Genomic DNA, 21223 nt, shown 5'->3' with positions numbered 1-21223 from the left:
ACACACACACACACACACACACACACACACACACACACACACACACATATATACACACACATACACACACCTATTTGGGTCCAGTGGTAGCCATCTGGGGGAGGGAAGAAATTTACATGATAATTTAGTTGTATATTTGAAAGGAATAGCAACTTGTACATAGTAGATTTGCAGTTTCATGTGTAATCATTTTTTTTTGTACTGTGTTATGGAAATGCTTGTTTTATTCCATAAATTAAAAACAATTTTTTTAAAAAGGAAGAGGTAGCACTTGAACTGTCTGGCTAAGATGCCTATGATTTCCTCAGATGAAGATGGGGAGAAAAAATTCTAGAAATAGAAAATAGGATTAGCAAAGATAAAGATTCAGGAATGCACAGGATTGTTTGCAGGCAGTTTGCAGTCTAGTTTGGCTAGAATGTAGAGAGTATGGCATCAACATGGAAATGTAGGTTGGTGCCAGATAAGTCTGAACTTTATTCAGTATATAAGTGGTTACCTATTGCCATTGAAAGGTTCTGAGCAGAGAGCTGTTATGATTAAGTCGTGCATAAAGAAGATGGATTGGTATCATGTGACTTGGAAATGAGGAGGCTAAAGTAGGTAGACCAGAGGGCTAATGAAGTAGTACAGATGAGATATAATGAAATCATGGATAGAATGGTTTTTTTGCTCCCCTTTGCAGAGGGAGCAAAAAGAAAAGGATGGATGCAAGATACATAAATATACATATATATACACACATACATAATGTATATACGTATGCATACATAATTTATAATATATAATTTATATATAATATATTATATATAACATATTCATTATCTGTTGAAGAACTGTTGGCCCAAATAAACAGAATATTTGTTGTGATCCATATATACTTATGTATCTCTAGCTTTAGGACAGTTTTCAAATTTTCCTTGCTTCTGAAAAGTCAGACTGAATAATGGCAGCAGTCATGACTGTTCTTAAAAAAGAATTCTGCATGACTGACTGGGAACCACTGAGGGGATTCTGGCAGGGATGAAAGACAGTGACATTCCTTTGGAGCCGCTTGGCTCCATGGAGAGTTCCTCTGATGTTGAGTAATGAGACCCAGGTTAGGAAAGATTTTGCCTTTCTTTGCTTGACTAATATTAGTAAAGAAGAAAGTGTCAGAATCTCAGAGTTGGAAAGGGTAGCAGAGGCCATTTAGTACTGATCAAGAAGCCCTTTCATAATGTCGCTGAAAAAGTCACCTAGTCTCCATTTGAAAAGCTCACGGAATTTCAGAATTGGAAGGGATCACAGTGCCTGTCTGGTATAACAATAAAAAATAAAATACTACAACTTATCTGATAAGTTTTCAAGTGTTGTCTGCTTTAAGACTTCCAGTGTGTGGCAACCCATCATATCCTAAGGCAACTGATTTCGTTGTTGGATAACTGTAATTATTAGGGCATTTTTCCTTACATCAAGCCTAAATTTGCCTCTTTGTACTCTTCCACTTATTATTGCTCTTGGTTTTTCAATCTGTGGTCTAACAGAACAAATTCAGTCCTTTCCCCACATGACAGCTTTGCAGGTGCTTGAAGATATCTATCATTTCCCCTTTCTTCTTCAGGCTCAGCATCCTCAGTTCTTTCACCTGATTATTACATGGCATGGACTCAGTGCCCTTTATCCCCTGGTTGTCAGTCTCTGGACACATGCCTTTGTAACCACCCCTCCTCCCCTGCCATTTTCCAGCGTCCTTTTGTGTGTTGTCTTCCCCCATTAGATCATAAGTTCCTTGAGGACAGGAACTGTCTTTCTTTTTCTTATATTTGTATCCCCAGTGTTTAGCACAATGTCTGGCACATAGTAGGCATTTTTATTAACTTTTACTACTCCTATTACACTTATCCAGCTTATCCTGAAACTCTGCTGAATTCATTGTATCTACTAATTTTCTAATCAAAATAGGTAAATGTCCTGGATAAACTTAAGTCATCTGCAAATGATAGTTACATTTTCCATTTTTATCATCCTGATATCTTTTCCATGTCCTATTAGGCCTTTTACTAGAATTTCCAGTCCTGTGTTAAATAAAAGTGATAAGAGTAAGCATCTTTCTTTTTATTTACAGATTCAAGGCAAGAATGCCCATTCTCACCCATTTGTTCTGCTCCTATGGGCTAAATGGAACAAGTCTCATCTCTCTTCCACATGACATTCCTTCACATTTTTGAAGAAGATCGCTTTTGTGTCTACCTTATGCCTTTTCCTCTCCAGGCTAAAAGTCCCTAGTTAATTCAGTAGATCTCCATGTAATATGGCTCTTAGGCCTTTCACTATGGCAGTTATATTCTCCCTGGACCCCCACCCCCCTTTGTTTTTCCCCAACAATCATTTCTTAATATTAAACCTCACAAAGAACTGTCTGGTAATGAAGTGAATGGAATGAAGGGTCTCGAGTCAGGAATACCTAATTCCAGTCTGGTCTCAGTGACCTCTGTTTCCCTCAACTTCAGTTTTAAATTGGATATAATAATAGCACTTACTTCCCAAAGTTGTTATGAGGATCAAGTGAGGTAATATCTGTAAAGCACTGAGGATAGTACCTTGGTACCTAGTAGGTGCTGTATAAATGATTGCTGTGAAAATTAAAAAGTGATTGCATGTGACTGTATATACAATATTCTGCTCTAGAGTTCCTGCTTTGTTGTCTTTTCTCCCTTTTCTGCCAAATAGAGGGCAGTTATAAATCCAGGAAAGGTTCTTTCTTCCCTTCTTTGGGACCAAGATTAGTAAAATTAATTCAAGTTGACAAGAATTTATTAATTGCCTTCTATATGTCAGGCACTGTGCTAAGTGCTGGTTATAAAAAGAAAGGCAAACAAAACAAAACAACCCCCTTTCCCATAAATCCCAGTTCCTGCTCTCAAGGAACTCATAGTCTAATAGAGGAGACAACATACAAACACTACGTACAAACAAGATATATAGGCAGTTGGAGATGCGAGTCTGGAGGTTAAGAGAGAGGTCAAGTCTAGAAGATCTGAGAATCATCAGCATAGAGATGATAATTGAATCCATAGGAGTCCTGTTCTTTTTTAGTATTGCTTTTGTCTATCTTTTTTTTTTATTTTGTTTTTTGCTTTTTGGAAGGGGGAAGGTAGGACAATTGGGGTTAAGTGACTTGCCCAAGGTCACACGGTGTGTGTGTGTGTGTGTGTGTGTGTGTGTGTGTGTGTGTGTGTGTGTGTGTGTGTTAAGTGTCTGAGGCCAGGTCCTCCTGACTCCAGGGCCTCCTGACTCCAGGGCTGGTGCTCTATTCACTGCTCCATCTAGCTGCCTCGCTTTTTTTGATCTTACTGTAGTTATCATGTAGTTCTAGTTCTGTTTATTTTTCACAGCATCAGGATGTATGGGATGTTCAGGGAGGACTGGTACCTCTGGTGTCAGTGCTTCTAAGCCCTTTTCAGGGCTGTTCATCCACCTTTGGCATCTGACCCAGCTCTCACCTGTGGCTCCAAGAAACTGTAACATGCACAGCAGCCACATCTCTGTAAAATTGTCTTGGCAGATGGGCTAAACCAGGTTGAGAGTAACTAATGGCCCTCCACCTGTCAGTGAGTTAGGGGAGTGTCTATCCCAAGCATGTGAAGACCTCTCCTGTGGAATAGGCAGATATGAATGTTATGTTTCCATGGGCCATGAAGGCAGTGGATGCAGGTGCTGTGGAGTGCTTAGAGCTTGGTCAGATGCCAAAGTCACCAAGGTCTTCCCTGCATCCACAGCCATTGCCAGTTATCTTGACTTTTGTCTTGCTGCTGGGATTTGGTGACTCTGGAAGAGAGAGTGGGGCTGATGACTTCACACAACTCTGCTTTATTTAAATCCAATTTACCTGTGAGTCAAAAGGCTTACTTTTAACATTTTCCTATTTTATTATTTTGCTAATCAACTATTTTACTATTTTATTATTATTTTATTGTTATTATTGCACTATATTACTATTTTACCTACCTCACAGTCTTGTGGCAAAAGACTAATGACAGAGCAAGAGGTGTGGCTACCCTGGGAGCTGTATACACCCCTGCACCCAGGCAGCCCAGGCCATAGGATTGTCTTCTCACTGGACTGAAGCAGCAGTGGGATGTGGCTGCCCCCTGGGTATCTGAACAACCTTCTTAAGGATTGTCCTGATTGCACCTGATGTAAGGAAGGGACTAGAAAAGGTGCTCGAAAAATTGTATGCTTCACCTAACCTTGGCCTGCTTATTGTGGCAGTTGGGAATCCTACCCTTTGGACAAAACACAAGAACATGTACAAAAATTTTTGTGAAGATGATTCTGTTCACTGTTGGTATGTGACTGTGCACATGCTTATGGACAATAAGAAATCCAGTAGATCTGAAAGACAGAAAGCTCATGTAGCAAGAGAAGACAGCAGATAACAATGGACTTTGAGTCAGGAAATTTGGGCTTAGGTCTCAGCTTGGGCACTTGATAACTGTGTAACCTTGGACAAGTTGATTAGTTTTTCTGAACCTCAGTTTTCTCTGTAAAATGAAGATGATCATTTTTTAAGTTACCTGTCTTACACAGGTGTTGTTAGAAAAGCTCTTTGCACATCATGAAGTGCTACAAAAATATGAGTTATGAATAGACTGGGAAAAAAATCTTAGCATGTTATCTATGATAAGGTTTGATATCCAAAATATGTAGAAAATTGATACAAGAGTCATTCCCCAATAGATATTTATGAATAATCAGTCCTCAAAAATGGAAATGCAAATTACCAACACCTATATAAAAGAAATGCTCCAAATGACTAAGAAGATAAATGCAAATTAAAATAACTAAGGTTCTACGTAACACCCAACAGATGGGTGAAAATGACAGAAAAGGAAAATGTTGTATAACAGAGCTGTGAATTGGTCAACTCTGGAACATAGTTTGGAAATAAATGCAATACTGCAATGCTACTACCAGGCATACAGAAAATAATAAATGTGAGTTATGGTTATTATTTTATTGCAGTAGATCTAAAAGATGGCTCTTTGTGACTCCACAGTAATTTGAAATAAACTTCATTTAGAAAGCTAGCAGGAATTCTTCCTTTGTTTCATTCAGTGGTCTTTGTAAGAGTCTTCTATTTTTATTCTGGTCCTAGTTAGTATATAGTGTTTCCCGACCTGTTTTCAATCTGTGATATACTTTTTACCTCCCTGGGATATACCAGTGAATGATATAGGAGTCTGTATTTCTTTTAAAACCTACTTGTTGGGTGACTAGGTGGCACAGTGAGTAAAGCGCTGGCCCCAGAGTCAGGAGGACCCGAGTTCAGTTCTGGCCTCAGACACTTAACACCCACCCACACACAAAAAAAACTTTCTGACTTTTCCTTTTGGTCTTCCATTGGGAGGTGATCAGTGGATTTGTTGTATCTTTGCCCTCTGGTTTTAATAGATCTGGATAGTTTTTATTTATAATTTGTTGAAATACGTTCAGTTTCCAACATCTTTTTTTTTTGTCATGGTTTTCAGGGATTCTAGTATTTCTTAAATTGTGTCTCCTTGATCTGTTTTCCAGGTCAGTTGTTGTTTAAAACAACAGCAGCAGCAGCAGCAACAACAACAACAACAACAAATACCTTAAGTTTTCTTCCATTTTTTTTTCTAATTTTTTTCCCATGAGTCTCAATTATAATCCCCATGCATATGGCTTACAGATCTATATATCCAGGCCTGATCTGTCTCCTGAGCTCCAGTCCTATAATCATCTACTGCCTATTTGACATTACAAATTGAATGTTTCTCATGCATTTCAACCTCACAATATTTAAAACAGAACTCACTATTTTCCCCTCTCAAATCCATCCCTCTTATGAACTTTTCATTTTAAGGTCACCACCATCCTTCCATTCACCTAGGTGCTCATCCTCATTAACCTCACAGAGTAAGTCATTTAATGAAACCTTGTCATTTCAATCTCCATTAACTGCTCTCATATATGTCTCCTTATCTCACATAGACACAGTGATGGTTCAGGCCCTCACTTTTTGTCTGTACTGTTGCATTAGCCTCCAAATTGGGCTCCCTGTCTCAAATCTCCCCTCTCCAATCCATCTTCCATCTGGCTGCCAAAATGATGTTACTCAAATACAGGACCAAATCTAAACTTCTCAATTTGGTATTTAGTACTTCACAACCTGGTCCCTTCTTTTCTTCCCAATCTTCTTACATTTTACTTCCCTCCATGTACTCTATGAACCAGACATACTGAACTCCTTATTATTCTTCCATGACACTCTCTCCTATGTTCATGTCTTGCTGTCTCTTATGCCTGTGAATGCTTTGTCCCTTCATTTCTCACTCAAAATTCTTGTTTTCTTCTAAAACTAAGATCAAGTGCTACCTTCTTCAATAGACCTGTCCTGGTTTGATAGCTACTAGTGGCTTCACCTCTACAGTTAACTTGTTTCTACTTTGTACATATAGGACATACCTATATTTTTATATTTTTGTACATTAGAACATGTGCTCCTTGAGGGTCTGGATTGTTTTTACTTTTTATTTGAATGTCTGGTGTTTCTCCCACTGCCTTGCACATACATAGTAGATCCTTTATAAATACTGGTTGAGTGATTGAATGTTTACTAAGGACTTGGGCATAATAATACCGCTAGAGCTGGTCCTGGCACTTCTCAGCCCCACACCCTTCAGCCGCTCTCGGTGGCCTATTGAATACAGTTCTAAGTGCCTGCCCAGGCGTTTGGAGACCCTTCACAAGTTGGCACCACCTTTTTAGCCTCCTGCCATTTTCCTCCCTGTATTTCTTTATATTTACTTCATACATGCCTTGCATGCACCTCATTCTTCTCTTGCCCTTCCCTGTCTATGCCTGCATTGCCATAGTGGCTGTTGGATTCCTACCCATGCTTTCTCTTCCAGTAAACTTTGTCTTACTCTCTTAGTAATGACCTTTTTTGGCTTGGACTTTCAGTATATATTATTGTGTGGTCAGTGGAAAACAAGAATTGAAATCATAAGACTTGGGTTTAAAATCAGACTTTTCTACTTTATAGCCTCTAATTGAATTTCTCTGAGTCTATTTTCTTATCTGCAATATTAGGATATTTGCATTACTTCACAGGTTGTTGAGAAGAAAGCACTTTGTAAACTACAAAGTAGAATATTAATGCAACATATTATGGTGATGCATTTATTATGTAATATAGTATATTATAGCTATTTGTATATATCATCCTCCTTCTAGACTATAAGTACCATATGATCAGGGAAGCAGTTTTAATTCAATTTTAGTTTCCCCAGGACCAGCATGATATGGTGTAGTAATATAAATATTTGTTAAATTAAATGATGTCATTTGATCTTCATATCAACTCTGTGAGGTAGTCAGTGCTAGGTATCACTTAGCCCCATTTTACAGATGAAGAAAGTAAAAGTAATGCTTAATAGAACATATCTGGCTTGCTCAAGGCTGCATAGCAGAGTCAGAATTTGAATCTTGGTTCTCTGACTGTGGGAAATGGGCTTCAGTCACTCCTTGGTAGGTTTAGGGGGTTAGCTGAATGTACTGCTGCAGCTCCCTGCTCCCCTAGTAGCATACCATGCCATGTGGAGTTCTGTCCTCCCTTAAGGAATGAAACTTTAACTGAAACTGGTGAAGGCAGCATTTATTTACAATCCCTGTAAGAGGTGGGCATGTGTCACCCCGTAGGGAAACACATAGACTAAACAGAAGCCCAACTGAGCTTTTTTTATGGGGTTAGTACCTCTTGGTCTCTCCCTTCAGAACTGCGATTGGTCCCAGCTCTTCCAGGTTATAATATTTCTAGTCCACCCACAACACATTACTCCTTAACATGTTCCTCCTCCCAAATACGGTTCCCATGTTCCTAAAATGGAGGGATAATCTATGTATGGGCCTGTAAATTAATATGCATGAAGATTATTAGATGTGTGCAGTGGTTAGGTCTCAGTGACTGGTACATGAACCCTTGAGTTTGAGCCATGCTGCATGTTTCACTCTGTCTAATGTCCTTGAGCTAGGAGGCCCAGACCATCAGGGTGTGCTTATCTGGCCACACTGCACTCCCCAGCAAACTCCCTGCATATAATATCTGTGGAAGCAGGACTCCATATAGTACTAAATTCTTTATCTCACAACTTCAAGCACAGAATTCTTGTATCTTATATCATTTTGTTTCTATCACCATAGTACCTCTCACACCTGTTGCCTGCCTGATTTTGCCCTAGTAATTAAGATTAATTAATTGTCCTAGTAATTAAGTAATTAAGATTTCTCTTCAACAAAATGTCTTAGGCTTTGTCATTATTCTTTCTTGGTTTACTGAATCTCTTCTGTTTGTTTTGTTTTGCCTTTTTTCAGATTAAAAAGCAGAAACTCCTAGTTGAATTGGACCAATATGCCTCAGATGTGGCTGAACTCATACGGACCCCTATGGAAATGCGTTACATCCCCCTCAAAGTAGCACTGTTGTAAGTACTTTCCAGTAGAAGGAGACTTTAGGCCAGCAAACAAAAGGAAACGGATATGATCAGAGTTTCCCATGTTTGTGAGATATTTGGAAATGCAAATGTCTTAGTCATCAAATATTTTCTATAGTCTGGTTGCGTGACTGGCTAGGGATAGAGACAGAGCTATTTATTCTCTCCCTATGTATTCAAAAATAGATGTTTCATAAATGATTTTTTTTTGTTTTGATGATCTAAATCCTTTCTTCTGTGACAAGCATTTCTGTTGGAATAATACCTAGTTTTTTTTATATAGCTACTTATTTCATTTGTCTTAATATACTCATTTATTACTTAATACAGCCCAGGATATTTTCTCTCCCATTATGCAGAATGGAAAACTCCTAATGGTGATATGATAGCCTCTGATTCATTTTTTGACTTGTAAAATATATTATGCTTCTTGAAATTATGATGCTGCTGCAGAGTAGTATTGTATGATTTCCTCACTAGATAGTTACTTGATAGCCTTTATTCCTGAGAGTTGTAAATTGAATTGCTAAATAAAATACTGTCACTATTTATTCATAGGTCAGACCCATTTGTTTTATAATTTGCTTTGCTAAATGTATTTATATATTCTTCACCTTTAGATTCCCCTCATATTTCAAGGCTGTCCAGAGTGGGTTTTTCCCCCTCCACCAGTCCCCTTCGGTGGAAGTTCAAAGTGTTCTTTGAAGTTATGCAGCATTTGAACTTGCATACCACATCTACAGAATGTATCCTTAATGTCCTCAGCAAGCCTTGCTGTTTGCTAAGATGGCTGCATCTGAGATACTTGTAACAGTTCAGAAGACAGGATCAGTGCCTAGGAACTTGAAAAAAGAACATTCCCCCCTGGTTTTTCTGTAAATGCCTTTCCTGGACTATCCGTGGGTCTGAGGGATCTAATGAAGTAATATTTTATTTGCCAAGAATGTAACATTTCTGAGATATAGTTACAGTCTTATTGAATACATTTTGAGTCAGTGTGATGAAAAGTCAAGACTGTGGATAATGCTTGTAGTTGGCAATAATTATTATGCTGAGTGCGTGTTTATGTGTTCTTTCCCAGCTATCTTTTAAATCCCTACACAGTGTTATCTTGTGTTGCTAAGTCCACTTGTGCCATAAACAACACCATCATTGCTTTCTTCATTTTGGCTACAGTAAAAGGTAAGATATGAAGAGTAGAGATTTCAACCACTGTACAAATGTGAATTATTATGGTTATTATAATGTCTTGAACATGCAAATTGATGCATTTTGTGCATAATATGAAGGCTTTAACAGTGAAATTAGGTTAAAAACAACTGACCACAAATGCACACCAATAATTTTTGGAGGGTTTCATTTAACTAACTTCTCGCAGATACTATTTTGTATAGACTCTTACGTTAATGATAGGAAAGTTGGTGAACAAATATCATTCCTTTTCTTTGTTCCAGCTAATTCTCTACTGGTTAGCTTTAATATTAAAGTTATCTGAGGCAAACAACAAGCTTCTGTGGGTTATGATAAAAGATCATCTTTTGAAATGCATTGTTTCCTTTGAGTGGTGTTTGACATAAACAGGTCTATAATATTAGGGCATATATGTTGCTATATGTATAACTGGCTGAAATTTTTGTTTGTTTCTGACTTTTGTCAGGCAACCATTTGACATTCTTTGTAATAGTTCATTTATTCTATATTCTAACAGAAGTGAATGAATATCAGCATTTGGAAATGTTATCTCAAAAATGGCTGTGCTCAAAGATAGAGACTATGTATACGAGTCATCTTGTGATTTCCTTTTTCACTGGATCTAATGAAAAAACAAAACAAAACAAAGCATTCTGCTATTCTACACTTTTCTTGACCCTTTAAAGTCAATGAAAATGTTTTCCTTGAAGGAATTGTTCTAAGTGGAATACCTGCACTGAATTAGCAGCTAAGTGTGGCAGAGCCCTGAGACTTTTGCTCCATGACCAGGCTGCTTAGTGCAAACTACATCTTTGCTACTAAATATTCAGTACTTGCTGTTGCTTTCTCTTTCATCCTATCTTCTGCACAGTAATCAGCTATCTAAGATAGTTTTATGTAACCCTTACACAGAGAGTTTTAGATGTAACCCCATATAACCCTAAAATCTACAAAAATAAGCAAGTATGAAGAATTCAGTATCCTTAAATTTTTCACATCTCTCAGTTCTCGGACAGCCTTCATTAGTGTGGATTTGCAAAATTTTACTCCCTCATATTCATTATGTACTTAAGCATCTTATATTCACTGTATAATAGTAATATGTGTGTAACTATTGCCTTTGTTTCACTGTAGTATGCCAGCACGTCCCTGTATGGTTTTCTCAGCCCTTCTATTACTGTGGTGCTTTTAGGAGGGATGTGATATTTGTGGGGAAAGATAATGAGTTTCAGGTTTGGGCATGTCAGATTTAATATATCTACAGGACATCCATCTGAGACGTCCAAAAGGCAGTTGGAGATGTAAGAATAGAAGTCAGCAGAAAGTTTAGGGCTGGATAAGTAGATTTGAAAATTGTCAGTATAGAGATGATAATTGAATGTGTGGGAGTTGATGAGATCATCAAGTGAAATACTATAGAGGAAGAAGAGGAGAGCACCTAGGACAGAGCCCTTCACAGTTAGTGGGAGTGACATGAGTAGACATCTTACAAAGATCAAATAGGTAGGAAGAGAATCAGGAGAGGCTATTGTCCCAAAAACCTAGAGAGAACAGACTATCAAGGAGGAGAGAGTGATAGACAGTGTCAAAAACTGCTGCAATGATAAAAAGGATAAATATTGAGAAAAGACCATTGACTTTGCCAATTAAACAATCATTGGCAACTTTAGTGAGAGCAGTTTCAGTTACATGGTGAGGTAGGATGCCAGAACACAGAAAGGTGAGAAAAGGAAATAGAGGCACCTATTACAGCAGCCCTCCTCAAGGAGTTTAGTCACAAAAGAAGGGAGAGATATGGGAAGATAGTGGGTGGGCATGGATCAAGTGAGCATTTTTTGAGGATATGGGAAGCATAGGCATGTTTGTAAGCAATAGGGAAGCAGCCACTAGACAAGGGGAAGATTGAAGATAATTAAGAAAGTGGGAATCTGTTAAAGAAGATGGAAGTTGATGGGATCACTTGTACAAGTACGGAGTTAACCTTGTCAAGAAGGGACACTTTTTTATGTGATACAGGTTTGAAGGAGGACATTGTGGGTAAAGGCATCTTGGTGATGTCAGATCAGAATGGAAGAACAGGGAGCTTGAAGCAAATGCTTCAATTTTTTTCCATAAAATATGAGACAAAGTTCTTAACCAAGAGGATGTGGGGAGGGGCAGCTATGGGAAGTTTGAGGAGGGATAAAAAGGTTTGAAAGACCTACTATGGTGAGTGGGATGATGAGCTAATTGGAGAATTGTAAAAGAATTGCTTAGCAGCAGTGAGAGCCAAGTTGAGGTTATATAATATAAATTTATTGTGGTGTCCGTCACCACGGTTGCATGATTTCCTCCACCTTTGCTCAGTGGCATGTAATTGGGTCAAAGGGATGGTGACGGTGATCCAAGGCTGAGGCTTAGGAAGACACAATCAGCAGTGTAATAAGGGGGCAAGAAAAGAGCATTGGAGAGTTGAACTGGTTCACCAAGGATTAAGATGGGTAGAAGAGATGAGTGTGGCTAGTGCAGGGGTAATGGTTTGGGAGAGAACTGAAAGTTCAAGAGATTAGAAGTCATGGTGTAGATGAAGATGAAGGTTTGATGTTGGAAGTCATGTGGAAAGCCATCAGACAAGGGAATTTCAGGGTTTGTGAACATGGAAGTAGTATATTATGGTAGTATAGTCATCTTCATGTGTGGTTGAGGTAAGGTGCAGTAGTAGGTTATGGGAAATAAGTAAGTTTGGGAACTTCCAAAATCAGGGTTTTTTGTAGGGAGTCAATATGTTAAAGTCTTCTACTATGAGGGTAGGAGTTGGGGAAGAGAGAAGATTGTGAGCCAGGTACTGAAATCATTGAAGAAGGAAGTAGAATGCTCCAGAGGTCAGGAGACAACAGTTATCAGCATCTTGATCAGGTGATAAATATTGATGGAATGAACCTCAAAGGAGGGGAAGTTACTGAGTGATGGTGGTGGAGGGAGAGTCTGGAAGTAGCAGTGAGAAGTGAGGATTATTCTGACTCCCCGGCAGTGACCATGATTCAGGGGGTATGAGTGAAGGGGAGGCCAAGGAAACTGTGTCATCAGGAGAGAGCCAGACAATGGAAGGAATGGGAAAAGAAAATATTTAAGATGAAAGTAATCTTGTTGCTTATGGAGCAGGTATTCCAGAGGACACAGTAGAAAGGATGGGTAGCTTTTGGTTGAAACTTTGGGGTTTGTAGCAGGTGGGGAAGGACTAGGTAGATTAAAGAGAGACTGACTAGGAAAGAGAGGAAATGATCGAGAGTGCAGACTACTAGAATAGACAAAAGTAGACTGGGATCATGTGGAGTAGGTAGCCTTTGAAAAGATTTGACAGGTTTTTGCTTTATAAATAATGCTATCGTGCACATCTCTTTAGATTTTATCTGGGTTATTTTCCTGGACATAGTCCCACAAGTGGAATTACTGGACTCAACCAAGGCTACACACAGCTTTTTAGTTCTTGTTTTATGTCTCCATGTTATTCTCTGGCAAGGTTGGACCAGTAGTTAACTCTATTCCAATTCCCTGCAAGTGTGTGTGTACTCACAGCCCTGCCAATATAAGTTTGTATTATTTTCATTTATTTTTGTTTGGTCCGTATGTAACAATATCTTAAAGGTGTTTTGGTTTGAATTTATTTTACTGCTATTAAAGATTTGCAATTTTTTCCATGTTAATTGTCAGATATAAGCATGGAATAGATCATATAGTTCACTCACTCCCTGAAACATGAATCCCCTATACAAAATTTCTGAAAAAATAGTCTCTTGAATGCCCACAAAAACAGGCAACTCGGCCAATTCTGTTGTTGGATATTTGTAGTTATTACATTGAGCTGAAGTCTGCCACATGTTAATTCTACCTATTCTGTCATCTGCCATCTGCGGCTAAGCTGAACAAGTTTAATTTCTTTCATGTGACAGCCCTTCATCTAATTAAAAGATGGCAATTATATCTCCCCTAAATCCAGGCTTCTTTAGGTTAAACATTCATTTCTTTCTTATAGTCCTGTTGTGGTATGGTTTTAAGTCTCATTATCATCCTGGTTGATATCCTCATATAAATTCCAGGTCATCAAATATTTCTCTTAAGATGTTTTCAGAACTGAATTACAGTTGTTGCTAGATATAATTCAGGACATATATAAAATTATTACTTCCCTTGTTGTGGACACTGGATTTGACCATTTGGCTGCATAAAAGTGGATAAACATTACCTTTGGGGGGGTTTTCTCCAATAATTGTCCAGTTTAATAGTTTATTTTTAAAAAATTCAGTGTTATTTTCATGAAAATCGGCTCCTCTCATCTGCACCCCCGTTGAGAAAGCAAGAAAACAAAACCTGTTACAAATATTTATTGTCAAGCAAAGAGAATTCTTACCCTGGCCATGTCAAAAAAAAAAAAGTCTTTGTCTGAGCCCATCACTTCAGTCACGAGGTAGGCAGCATGTTTCATCATGAGTCTTTTGTAATTGTGGTTGGTCATTGTGTTGATCAGAGTTCCTGAGACTTTCAGAGTTTTCTCAAATTATTATTATACTTGTGTAAATTGTTCTCCTGTTTCTAACTCACAGTATTTTGCATCAGTTCATATGTTCCCATTTCATTATCTTCCTAAATACACTTAAGTACTCCACTCTTCATGCTCCTTCTGATTTAGTCAGTCACCTAGCATTTACTAAGTATTTACTTTGTGCCACAGCTAAGTGCTGTGGATGCAAAGAAAGGCAAAAGACAGTCCCTGTTCTTGGAGGGGAGACAACATGCAAGCAGCTATATACAAACAAGCTATATGAAAGGCTGAATTGGAGATAATCTCAGGGAAGATACATTAAGATTAAGGAAGACTGGGAAAGGCTTCTGGTTTCTTTCAAAACATCTCCACCCTTTCTAATAACCTGGAATCTCCTCTCTCTCACTTTTTATTTGTACATACACCTTCCTAACTTCTCCCACCCACACTTCTGCCTACACTGCACCTGGACTGAGACTGACTACGCCTGCTTCTGAACCCTTTCCACACCTAGATGGTTCCCATTCTCACAAGGGCTAGAGAATTTTGCTTTAGCAGCAGCACATTCTAATAGTGTCTTTCCTAAAGGTCTACCTGTTTAACCAATTTCTCACTCAGTAGAGCTCATTTTTTAGACTCCTTTAAAAAATGCCTCGGGTATCTTATTTTCCATATCAGTAATTTCCTTGTATACCCCCACTCCATTGCCTTTCTTTGGAACAAAGAAAAAGTTTTAAAAAGCCAACTGACAAAATTACTGTCTGACAGCATATGGAACATTTTACTCCCTTAGTCCTCTTTGTCTAGACAAAACCTCTTTGTCAAATAAAGGGCAATCTGTTTTGTCATTTGTTTTCCAGGAACAAAATTGGTCATTGCAATTAATCTTAGTTCATCTGCCTTTTGTCATTATGTATATTGTTCTCCTGATTTTATTTTATTTTTTTTGCTTTGCATCAGTTCACATGCATCTTCCCATGTTTCTCTGAATCAGAGCTCAACTTTCATGGACCATTAGCAAATCATCAAGTACATGGAACTCCTGTGGCCTCCCTCACTGATTAGGCACCACCCTAGTCTTCTCGTCAACACAAATCATTTTGAGTGAGTTTCTTCCTTGGAAGATGTCTACTGTTCTATAATCCTCTCTGTTCAGTTGATTATTCCCAGCTTTTGTTTCAGAAGGTAATACTTTCTGATCTGGTTCCAGAATTCTGGGTGTTTTCAGTCTGCTGCCTCTCATGTACTGTCTCTATATGCATTATATACAGGAAAGGAAAATTATGTAACCCAGGAGAATTACTTAAGATATAAATGGCACAGGCTTTACCAGTTCTTTCTGTAATATTTGACCATTTAGTCTGTCATAAGATCAAGAAAAGACATTTTTCCTGAGATAAATCATTATAGATGCCATTGAGTAGAGTAAAAACAAATTATGTTTATTTTATCCTCTATGTTTCTCCCAGGGCAAAACCAGACTAAATTCTTTATTATTTTTTTAATGGAAAGATTGGAGTTTGAAGGACCTGTCTTTAAACTTCTCCTTTGCATAACATGTTCTGTGTGTGCATATGTGCACATGTATGTGCACACACAGATGCACACAGATAACACACACACAGAGCTTGTTTCCTTTTTCCATAGAAAATCATTGCACTGAGAAGTTGACTCTTTTTTGCTATCTTTCTCTAGCTGTACTTGATGTTTTAGTATTTTCTACAAAACCCCAGGCAGGTTTTGTGGCACCTTTTGCACAGATCTGACCATAAATTCCAGTGACTTTCTGTTGCCTCCAGGACAGAGGTTCTTAATCTGGGATCCATGGAATTTTTAAATTTTAATAACTGTTTCAATATAATTGGTTTCCTTTATAATCTAATGTATTTAATTTTTTGCTTTTAAAAACATTCTAAGGAGTCTATAGGCTTGATGATAAGACTGTAAGTTCTTTGAGAGTAGATATTGTTTCATGTTTTTGCCTTTGTATCTATCCCTAGCTTCTAGCACAGTGCCTCACACATAGAAGGCACTTAATAAACATTTGTTGATTGATAATCAGGACATCCTTTCTTCAGAAGTATTGCTGGGAGCTTCTTCTATTGTTGATATAAGATGGGCCCTGGCTCATGCTCATAGATATATACGTGTGTGTGTGTGTGGTGGCCTCTGCTGGTGATCATTGACCTGGCTAGAAGATAATAAACACATTATTAAGTTATATTTATTGATAGCCTATGCATACGTGACATTGTAACAGGGACTAATCAACAAAGAGAAGACTGTTTCAATTCACAGTGAGTTGTCCTTAACATTTTGCCATTTGAGTTGCCATCTACTTCTTTCACCCTGTATTTTCCAATAGCTCCCTGATCAAAATTGATTAGTTTTTTGATTTGCATGTCCTATAATTCTGTTGTCTAAAAAACCTAATTATTCAAAAGCTCCTTTATCTCCTATAGTTAAGAAATCTTTTCTTCCTCCTAAGTTAATTTTCAAATGTTTCACTTTGTAAATTTCTTTGTTGAACTACCTATCCCATATGTTCCTATTTATATCTGGAAAAAGACAAACAAATGAGAAAACTAACCAAAATTAGTGGGAAGACTATTGAAGTGTATGTATATTTATCTATCTCTCTATCTTTCTCTCTCTGAAACAGCAATTACACAATGTCTTTTTTGGTTATTACTTAAGGAAATTATTCATTCACAAAATCTAAGTATTATCCTGTTTGTCAATAGTTTGGATTTGCACAATTAATAATAAAAGCTGCACCAAAAAAAGAAGCTGCACCATATTGAATATTCTGGGCTCAAGAACATCAATACTAGTTAGGACATAAATAATCCTATCCATTTTCTGATGAAGCAACAATCAAGTTATCGTTGAAAAAGTGTCTTGTATATCTCATCACCAAGTATTTGACATAGTTTGTTATTTTAAAGGGTATTTATCAGTTTCTATTCATGGTGGTGATTTAGAAATAAATAAATATTATAGAAATAAATATTAATTTCTGTGGGTTATCAGCTACTAAGTCAAGCTAGCTTTTGTAAAATTGTCAATTGCCTCAAAATAACAAATTAGCTGTGAAATTATTAATTAAAATCAATTCATTTTAATTTTTAAAGTATATTAATGTGTTGCAGATAGGCTGTTACAAATAGTCATACATAACGAAGAATTCTTCCAATTCCCAAAAAAGGCTGGAACTCAACACTAGTCTAAGAAATTTTAAGCAATTGCTATGATATTAGAAAATTGGATCACATACCATTGTGTTATAGCACAATGCAGGATGACAAGTAGGATGTTTTTAGAAAAATCTGGGAAGACTTACATGAACTGATACAGAGGGAAATGAACAGAACCAGGATAATATTGAGTATAATAATAACAGTATTGTAAATGATCAGCTCTGAATGAACTATTTTCAGCAATATAGTGATCCAAGACAGTTTTGAAGGACTTAACGATAAAAATATTATCTATCTCCAGAAAAAGAACTTATGGAGTATGAAGGCAGATAGAAACATAATTTTTTAACCTTTATTTATTATTCTTGGATTTTTTGACTTGGGTTTTCTTTTACAGTATGGCAAATATAGAAATGTTTTGCATGACAGCACATGTAGAATTTATATCAAATTGCTTGCCTTTTCAAGGAAGCGGGGGAGGAGAGGAAGGATGGGAAAGAATTTGGAACTGAAAATTTGAAAGAAGAATGTTAAAAATTTTTGTTTACATATAATTGAGAAAAAATAAAATTTGAAAAATTAAAAAAATTAGATCACAGGATCATAATAATATTTAAAGAAAGAAGGGTGGCACAGTATAATAGATAGACTGTTGGCCCTGTAGTCAGGAGATATTGGTTCAAAGGGTACCTTAGATACCTTCTAGCTATATAATCATAGGCAAGTCACTTAACTTTTTAAAATCTGAGCTTCCTCACCTCTAGAAAAAGTAAGGATTATAATATTTGTACTTTATACTTCTCGTGTAGTTTTGAGGAAAGAACTTTGCAAACCTTAAAGCACTATAAAATGTCAGATTTTATTACTAATGCCTGGTTCCAAAAGCATTAGTATGAAGTTTTAAGCTATTTCAAGCTTTTGCAAAACCTTGTATTAAAGATTATCTGTCACCCTTCCATCCCCTAAAAATATTGATTCCTTTTGTTTTTATATCTCATTCATTTCCAAATAAACATCATTATCTAGTAAGCCGTTGAAGCCATGTAACAGAAAACAAAACTGCTTGAGAAAAATCAACTGACATGTGATCATATCTGACAGCATCTGCAATATTCCACATCCATAGGCTCTTACCTTTTTTTTTTCTTTTTGGAGGTCAGTTGGGGTTAAGTGACTTGCCCAAAGTCACATGGCTAGTAAGTGTGTCAAGTGTCTGAGGCTGGATTTGAACTCAGGTCCTCCTGACTCCAGGGCCAGTGCTCTATTTACTGCCCCACCTAGCTGCCCCAATCAATTCATTTTTTTGTTGTTGTTGCTTTTTGGAGGGCAATTGGGGTTAAGTGACTTGCCCAAGGTCACACAGCTAGTTTTTGTGTTAAGTGTCTGAGGTCGGATTTGATCTTAGGTCCTCCTGACTCCAGGGCTGGGACTTTGCTCAGTGCACCACCTAGCCACCCCACTCACCTTTCTTATGAAAGGAGAGGGATATTTTCTCAACTTTTCTTCCAGGTTCAGCTTGGTCATTATGGTTAACACATTTTCATTTTGTTGTTGTTTCCCTTTATCTTGTTGTAGTCATTATGTATATTTAAAAAATATTTTAATACCTTTTGGTTTTTGATTATGTACAGTTCCTAACATATCCCTCTCCCCTTCCTCTTTTAAAGAACGAAAATTGAAAAAGAGGAAAGAAAAAGCTCAGTGAAACTAGCCAATACATTGAAAGAGTTAGATATATGTTTGCATAGTCCCTCACTTCTGCAAAGAAGCTGTCTTATCATATTTCTTCTTTGGGGTGAAGCTTGGTCATAAAATCATGGCATTCAGTTTTAATTGTTTGGTTGTTTCCGTTACATTGATGTAGTTGTTGTGTATATCACCTTCCTGGTTCTACTTACTTTGTTTTGTATCAGTTTTTATAGATATTTCTGTGCTTCTCTCTATACTTCATATTCATTTTTTTTCATGGTGTAGTCCATTTACATTCCTGTGCTACAGTTTGTTTAAGTATTCCCTACGAAGTGGGCATATGCTGTGTTTCCACTTTTTGTTACAACAAAAAATATTACTATTTCTGTTTTTATATGTATATTTTTGATGTATAGTTTTGTCTTTGATCTTCTTGGGATATGGTATATGTCTTATATTAGGATTTCTGTCTTAAAGGATAGGCATGTTTTAATTATTTTCTTAGCACAATTCCAAATTGCTTTCCAGAATGGTTAGACTAGCACACAGCTTCTCCAAGTATATCAGTGTGACTGTCTTCCTACAGCTTCTCCAAGTTTCTTTCTTTTTTTTTTTTTTAAGTAATTGGGGTTAAGTAACTTGCTCATGGTTACACGGCCAGTTATTTTTGGGTGTGGTGCTAAGTGTCTGAGCCCAGATTCGATCCCAGGTTATCCCAACTCTGGGGCCGCTGCTCTTACTCACTGTGCCACCTGGCCGCCTCCTTCTCCAAGTTTCTATCTGTTAGTGTGACTTGCTCTGTTTTTGGTTGCTATTTGTTTTTAAAGTTTGTTCATGCTTTTTATCTTTACCTCACAGTCATCTCTTATACGTCCTTCAGAGTGAACCCTCCCTTTTGATAAAGAAAAACAAACAAATTTGATAGAGCATGTCTAAACAATGTATTATACTCTGTCTAGTAGTACCTCACTTTTCTTCCATGGAGGAGGAGATAGATTTTATTGTTTCTTTTCTGCAGAAACATTTCATTGGTGGCTTTTATTTTTATAAGCTAGTCATTTCTTGATATATTCTTCCCCATTTCACTTTTCCTTGTAATAAAGAAAAACAGTTAAGCAAAACCAAATGGCACAATGATCATATGGGTCAACAATATGAACAATTAAGTGCCTTTTCTCACATAATTTCCAACGGACTTAGAGTGTATTAGTGTTTCTTCATTTCTGTCACCCCTCCAACATTATCTTTTGGTCTTTTTTTCATCTTTGCCAATTTAATATAACTGTCCCTCCCATTTTACAAGAGAGATAAGCTTGTTAAGTCAGTAAAAACCCAGAAATATATGTATTTTGTCATTCCTCCATTAAGTATCAAGAGAATCTGATAGAGAAGTATACTTTATTGTAACAATGAAAGGTTGTTCCTCATCATAACTATGGCAGATAAATGTAAAAACATAAATACTTTTCTAACTAATCTTGAGATTTAATGTGATACCCATCAAAATACTATTGTTAGATTAAGCAGTAATAAAATTCATATATTAAAAAGAGAGACAAAATTATTACTATAAAAATGAAAACTGTGGTAAGGGTGACCACCACTACCAGATCTTAAAATGTACTATCAGACTAAAATTATAAAAACTTTTTGGTATTGTTGCAGTTGAAATTAAGGTAATGTGAGGCATAAAGGTCTGAGCACATTTACTTTATTAGTAAAGTTTGAATTTACCAATCAATAGGATCTCAAATTCCATAGTAAAGCTAAGATCCTGAATGAGGGGACAAATCTCTTTTATAGTTTTGGGGAGTACATAAAATAGGAAACTAGCATCATAGATGAAAGGAAATATGAATGGATGGAAATTGGGAATGAGAACTAGAAACACTCCCCCATCTTCCCTCCTGTGACTAAGGAATGTTCATTGTTTGAGTCCAGCTGCATCTGCAAGGGCAGAGATAGAAAACTAAACTTCTTTGGATAACAAAACAGTCATCCTTGAAGGATAGTTTTGTGGTGTAAAGATATTAGAGACCAGAATCCCTGGTGTCCACCTGCATCTTTTAAGGGTAACAGATTTCCTTTCCCTGGTGGCCACTTGCATCTTTTGCGGGGGAGGG

General features: G+C 37.1%; 1 protein-coding gene across 1 annotated transcript in view; it reads left to right on the top strand.

The window, feature by feature from the left end:
- PIGU (phosphatidylinositol glycan anchor biosynthesis class U) overlaps positions 1-21223 on the top strand; it is a 107651-nt gene that overhangs the window by 47805 nt on the left and 38623 nt on the right. Inside the window, exons 5-6 of the mRNA XM_069077578.1 lie at positions 8383-8492; positions 9583-9683. Of these exons, the coding sequence (XP_068933679.1) occupies positions 8383-8492; positions 9583-9683 (211 nt within the window). The remainder of the gene's footprint in view (positions 1-8382; positions 8493-9582; positions 9684-21223) is intronic.

The sequence above is a fragment of the Petaurus breviceps genome, unplaced genomic scaffold, assembly GCF_028583685.1.
Source record: "Petaurus breviceps papuanus isolate PSGF00001 unplaced genomic scaffold, PetGlider_PUasm1.0 90994, whole genome shotgun sequence".
In the NCBI taxonomy this organism is placed as follows: Eukaryota; Metazoa; Chordata; class Mammalia; order Diprotodontia; family Petauridae; genus Petaurus; species Petaurus breviceps.
The sequence above is the reverse complement of the archived record's forward strand: the minus strand, read 5'-3'. Positions and strand labels throughout refer to the sequence as shown.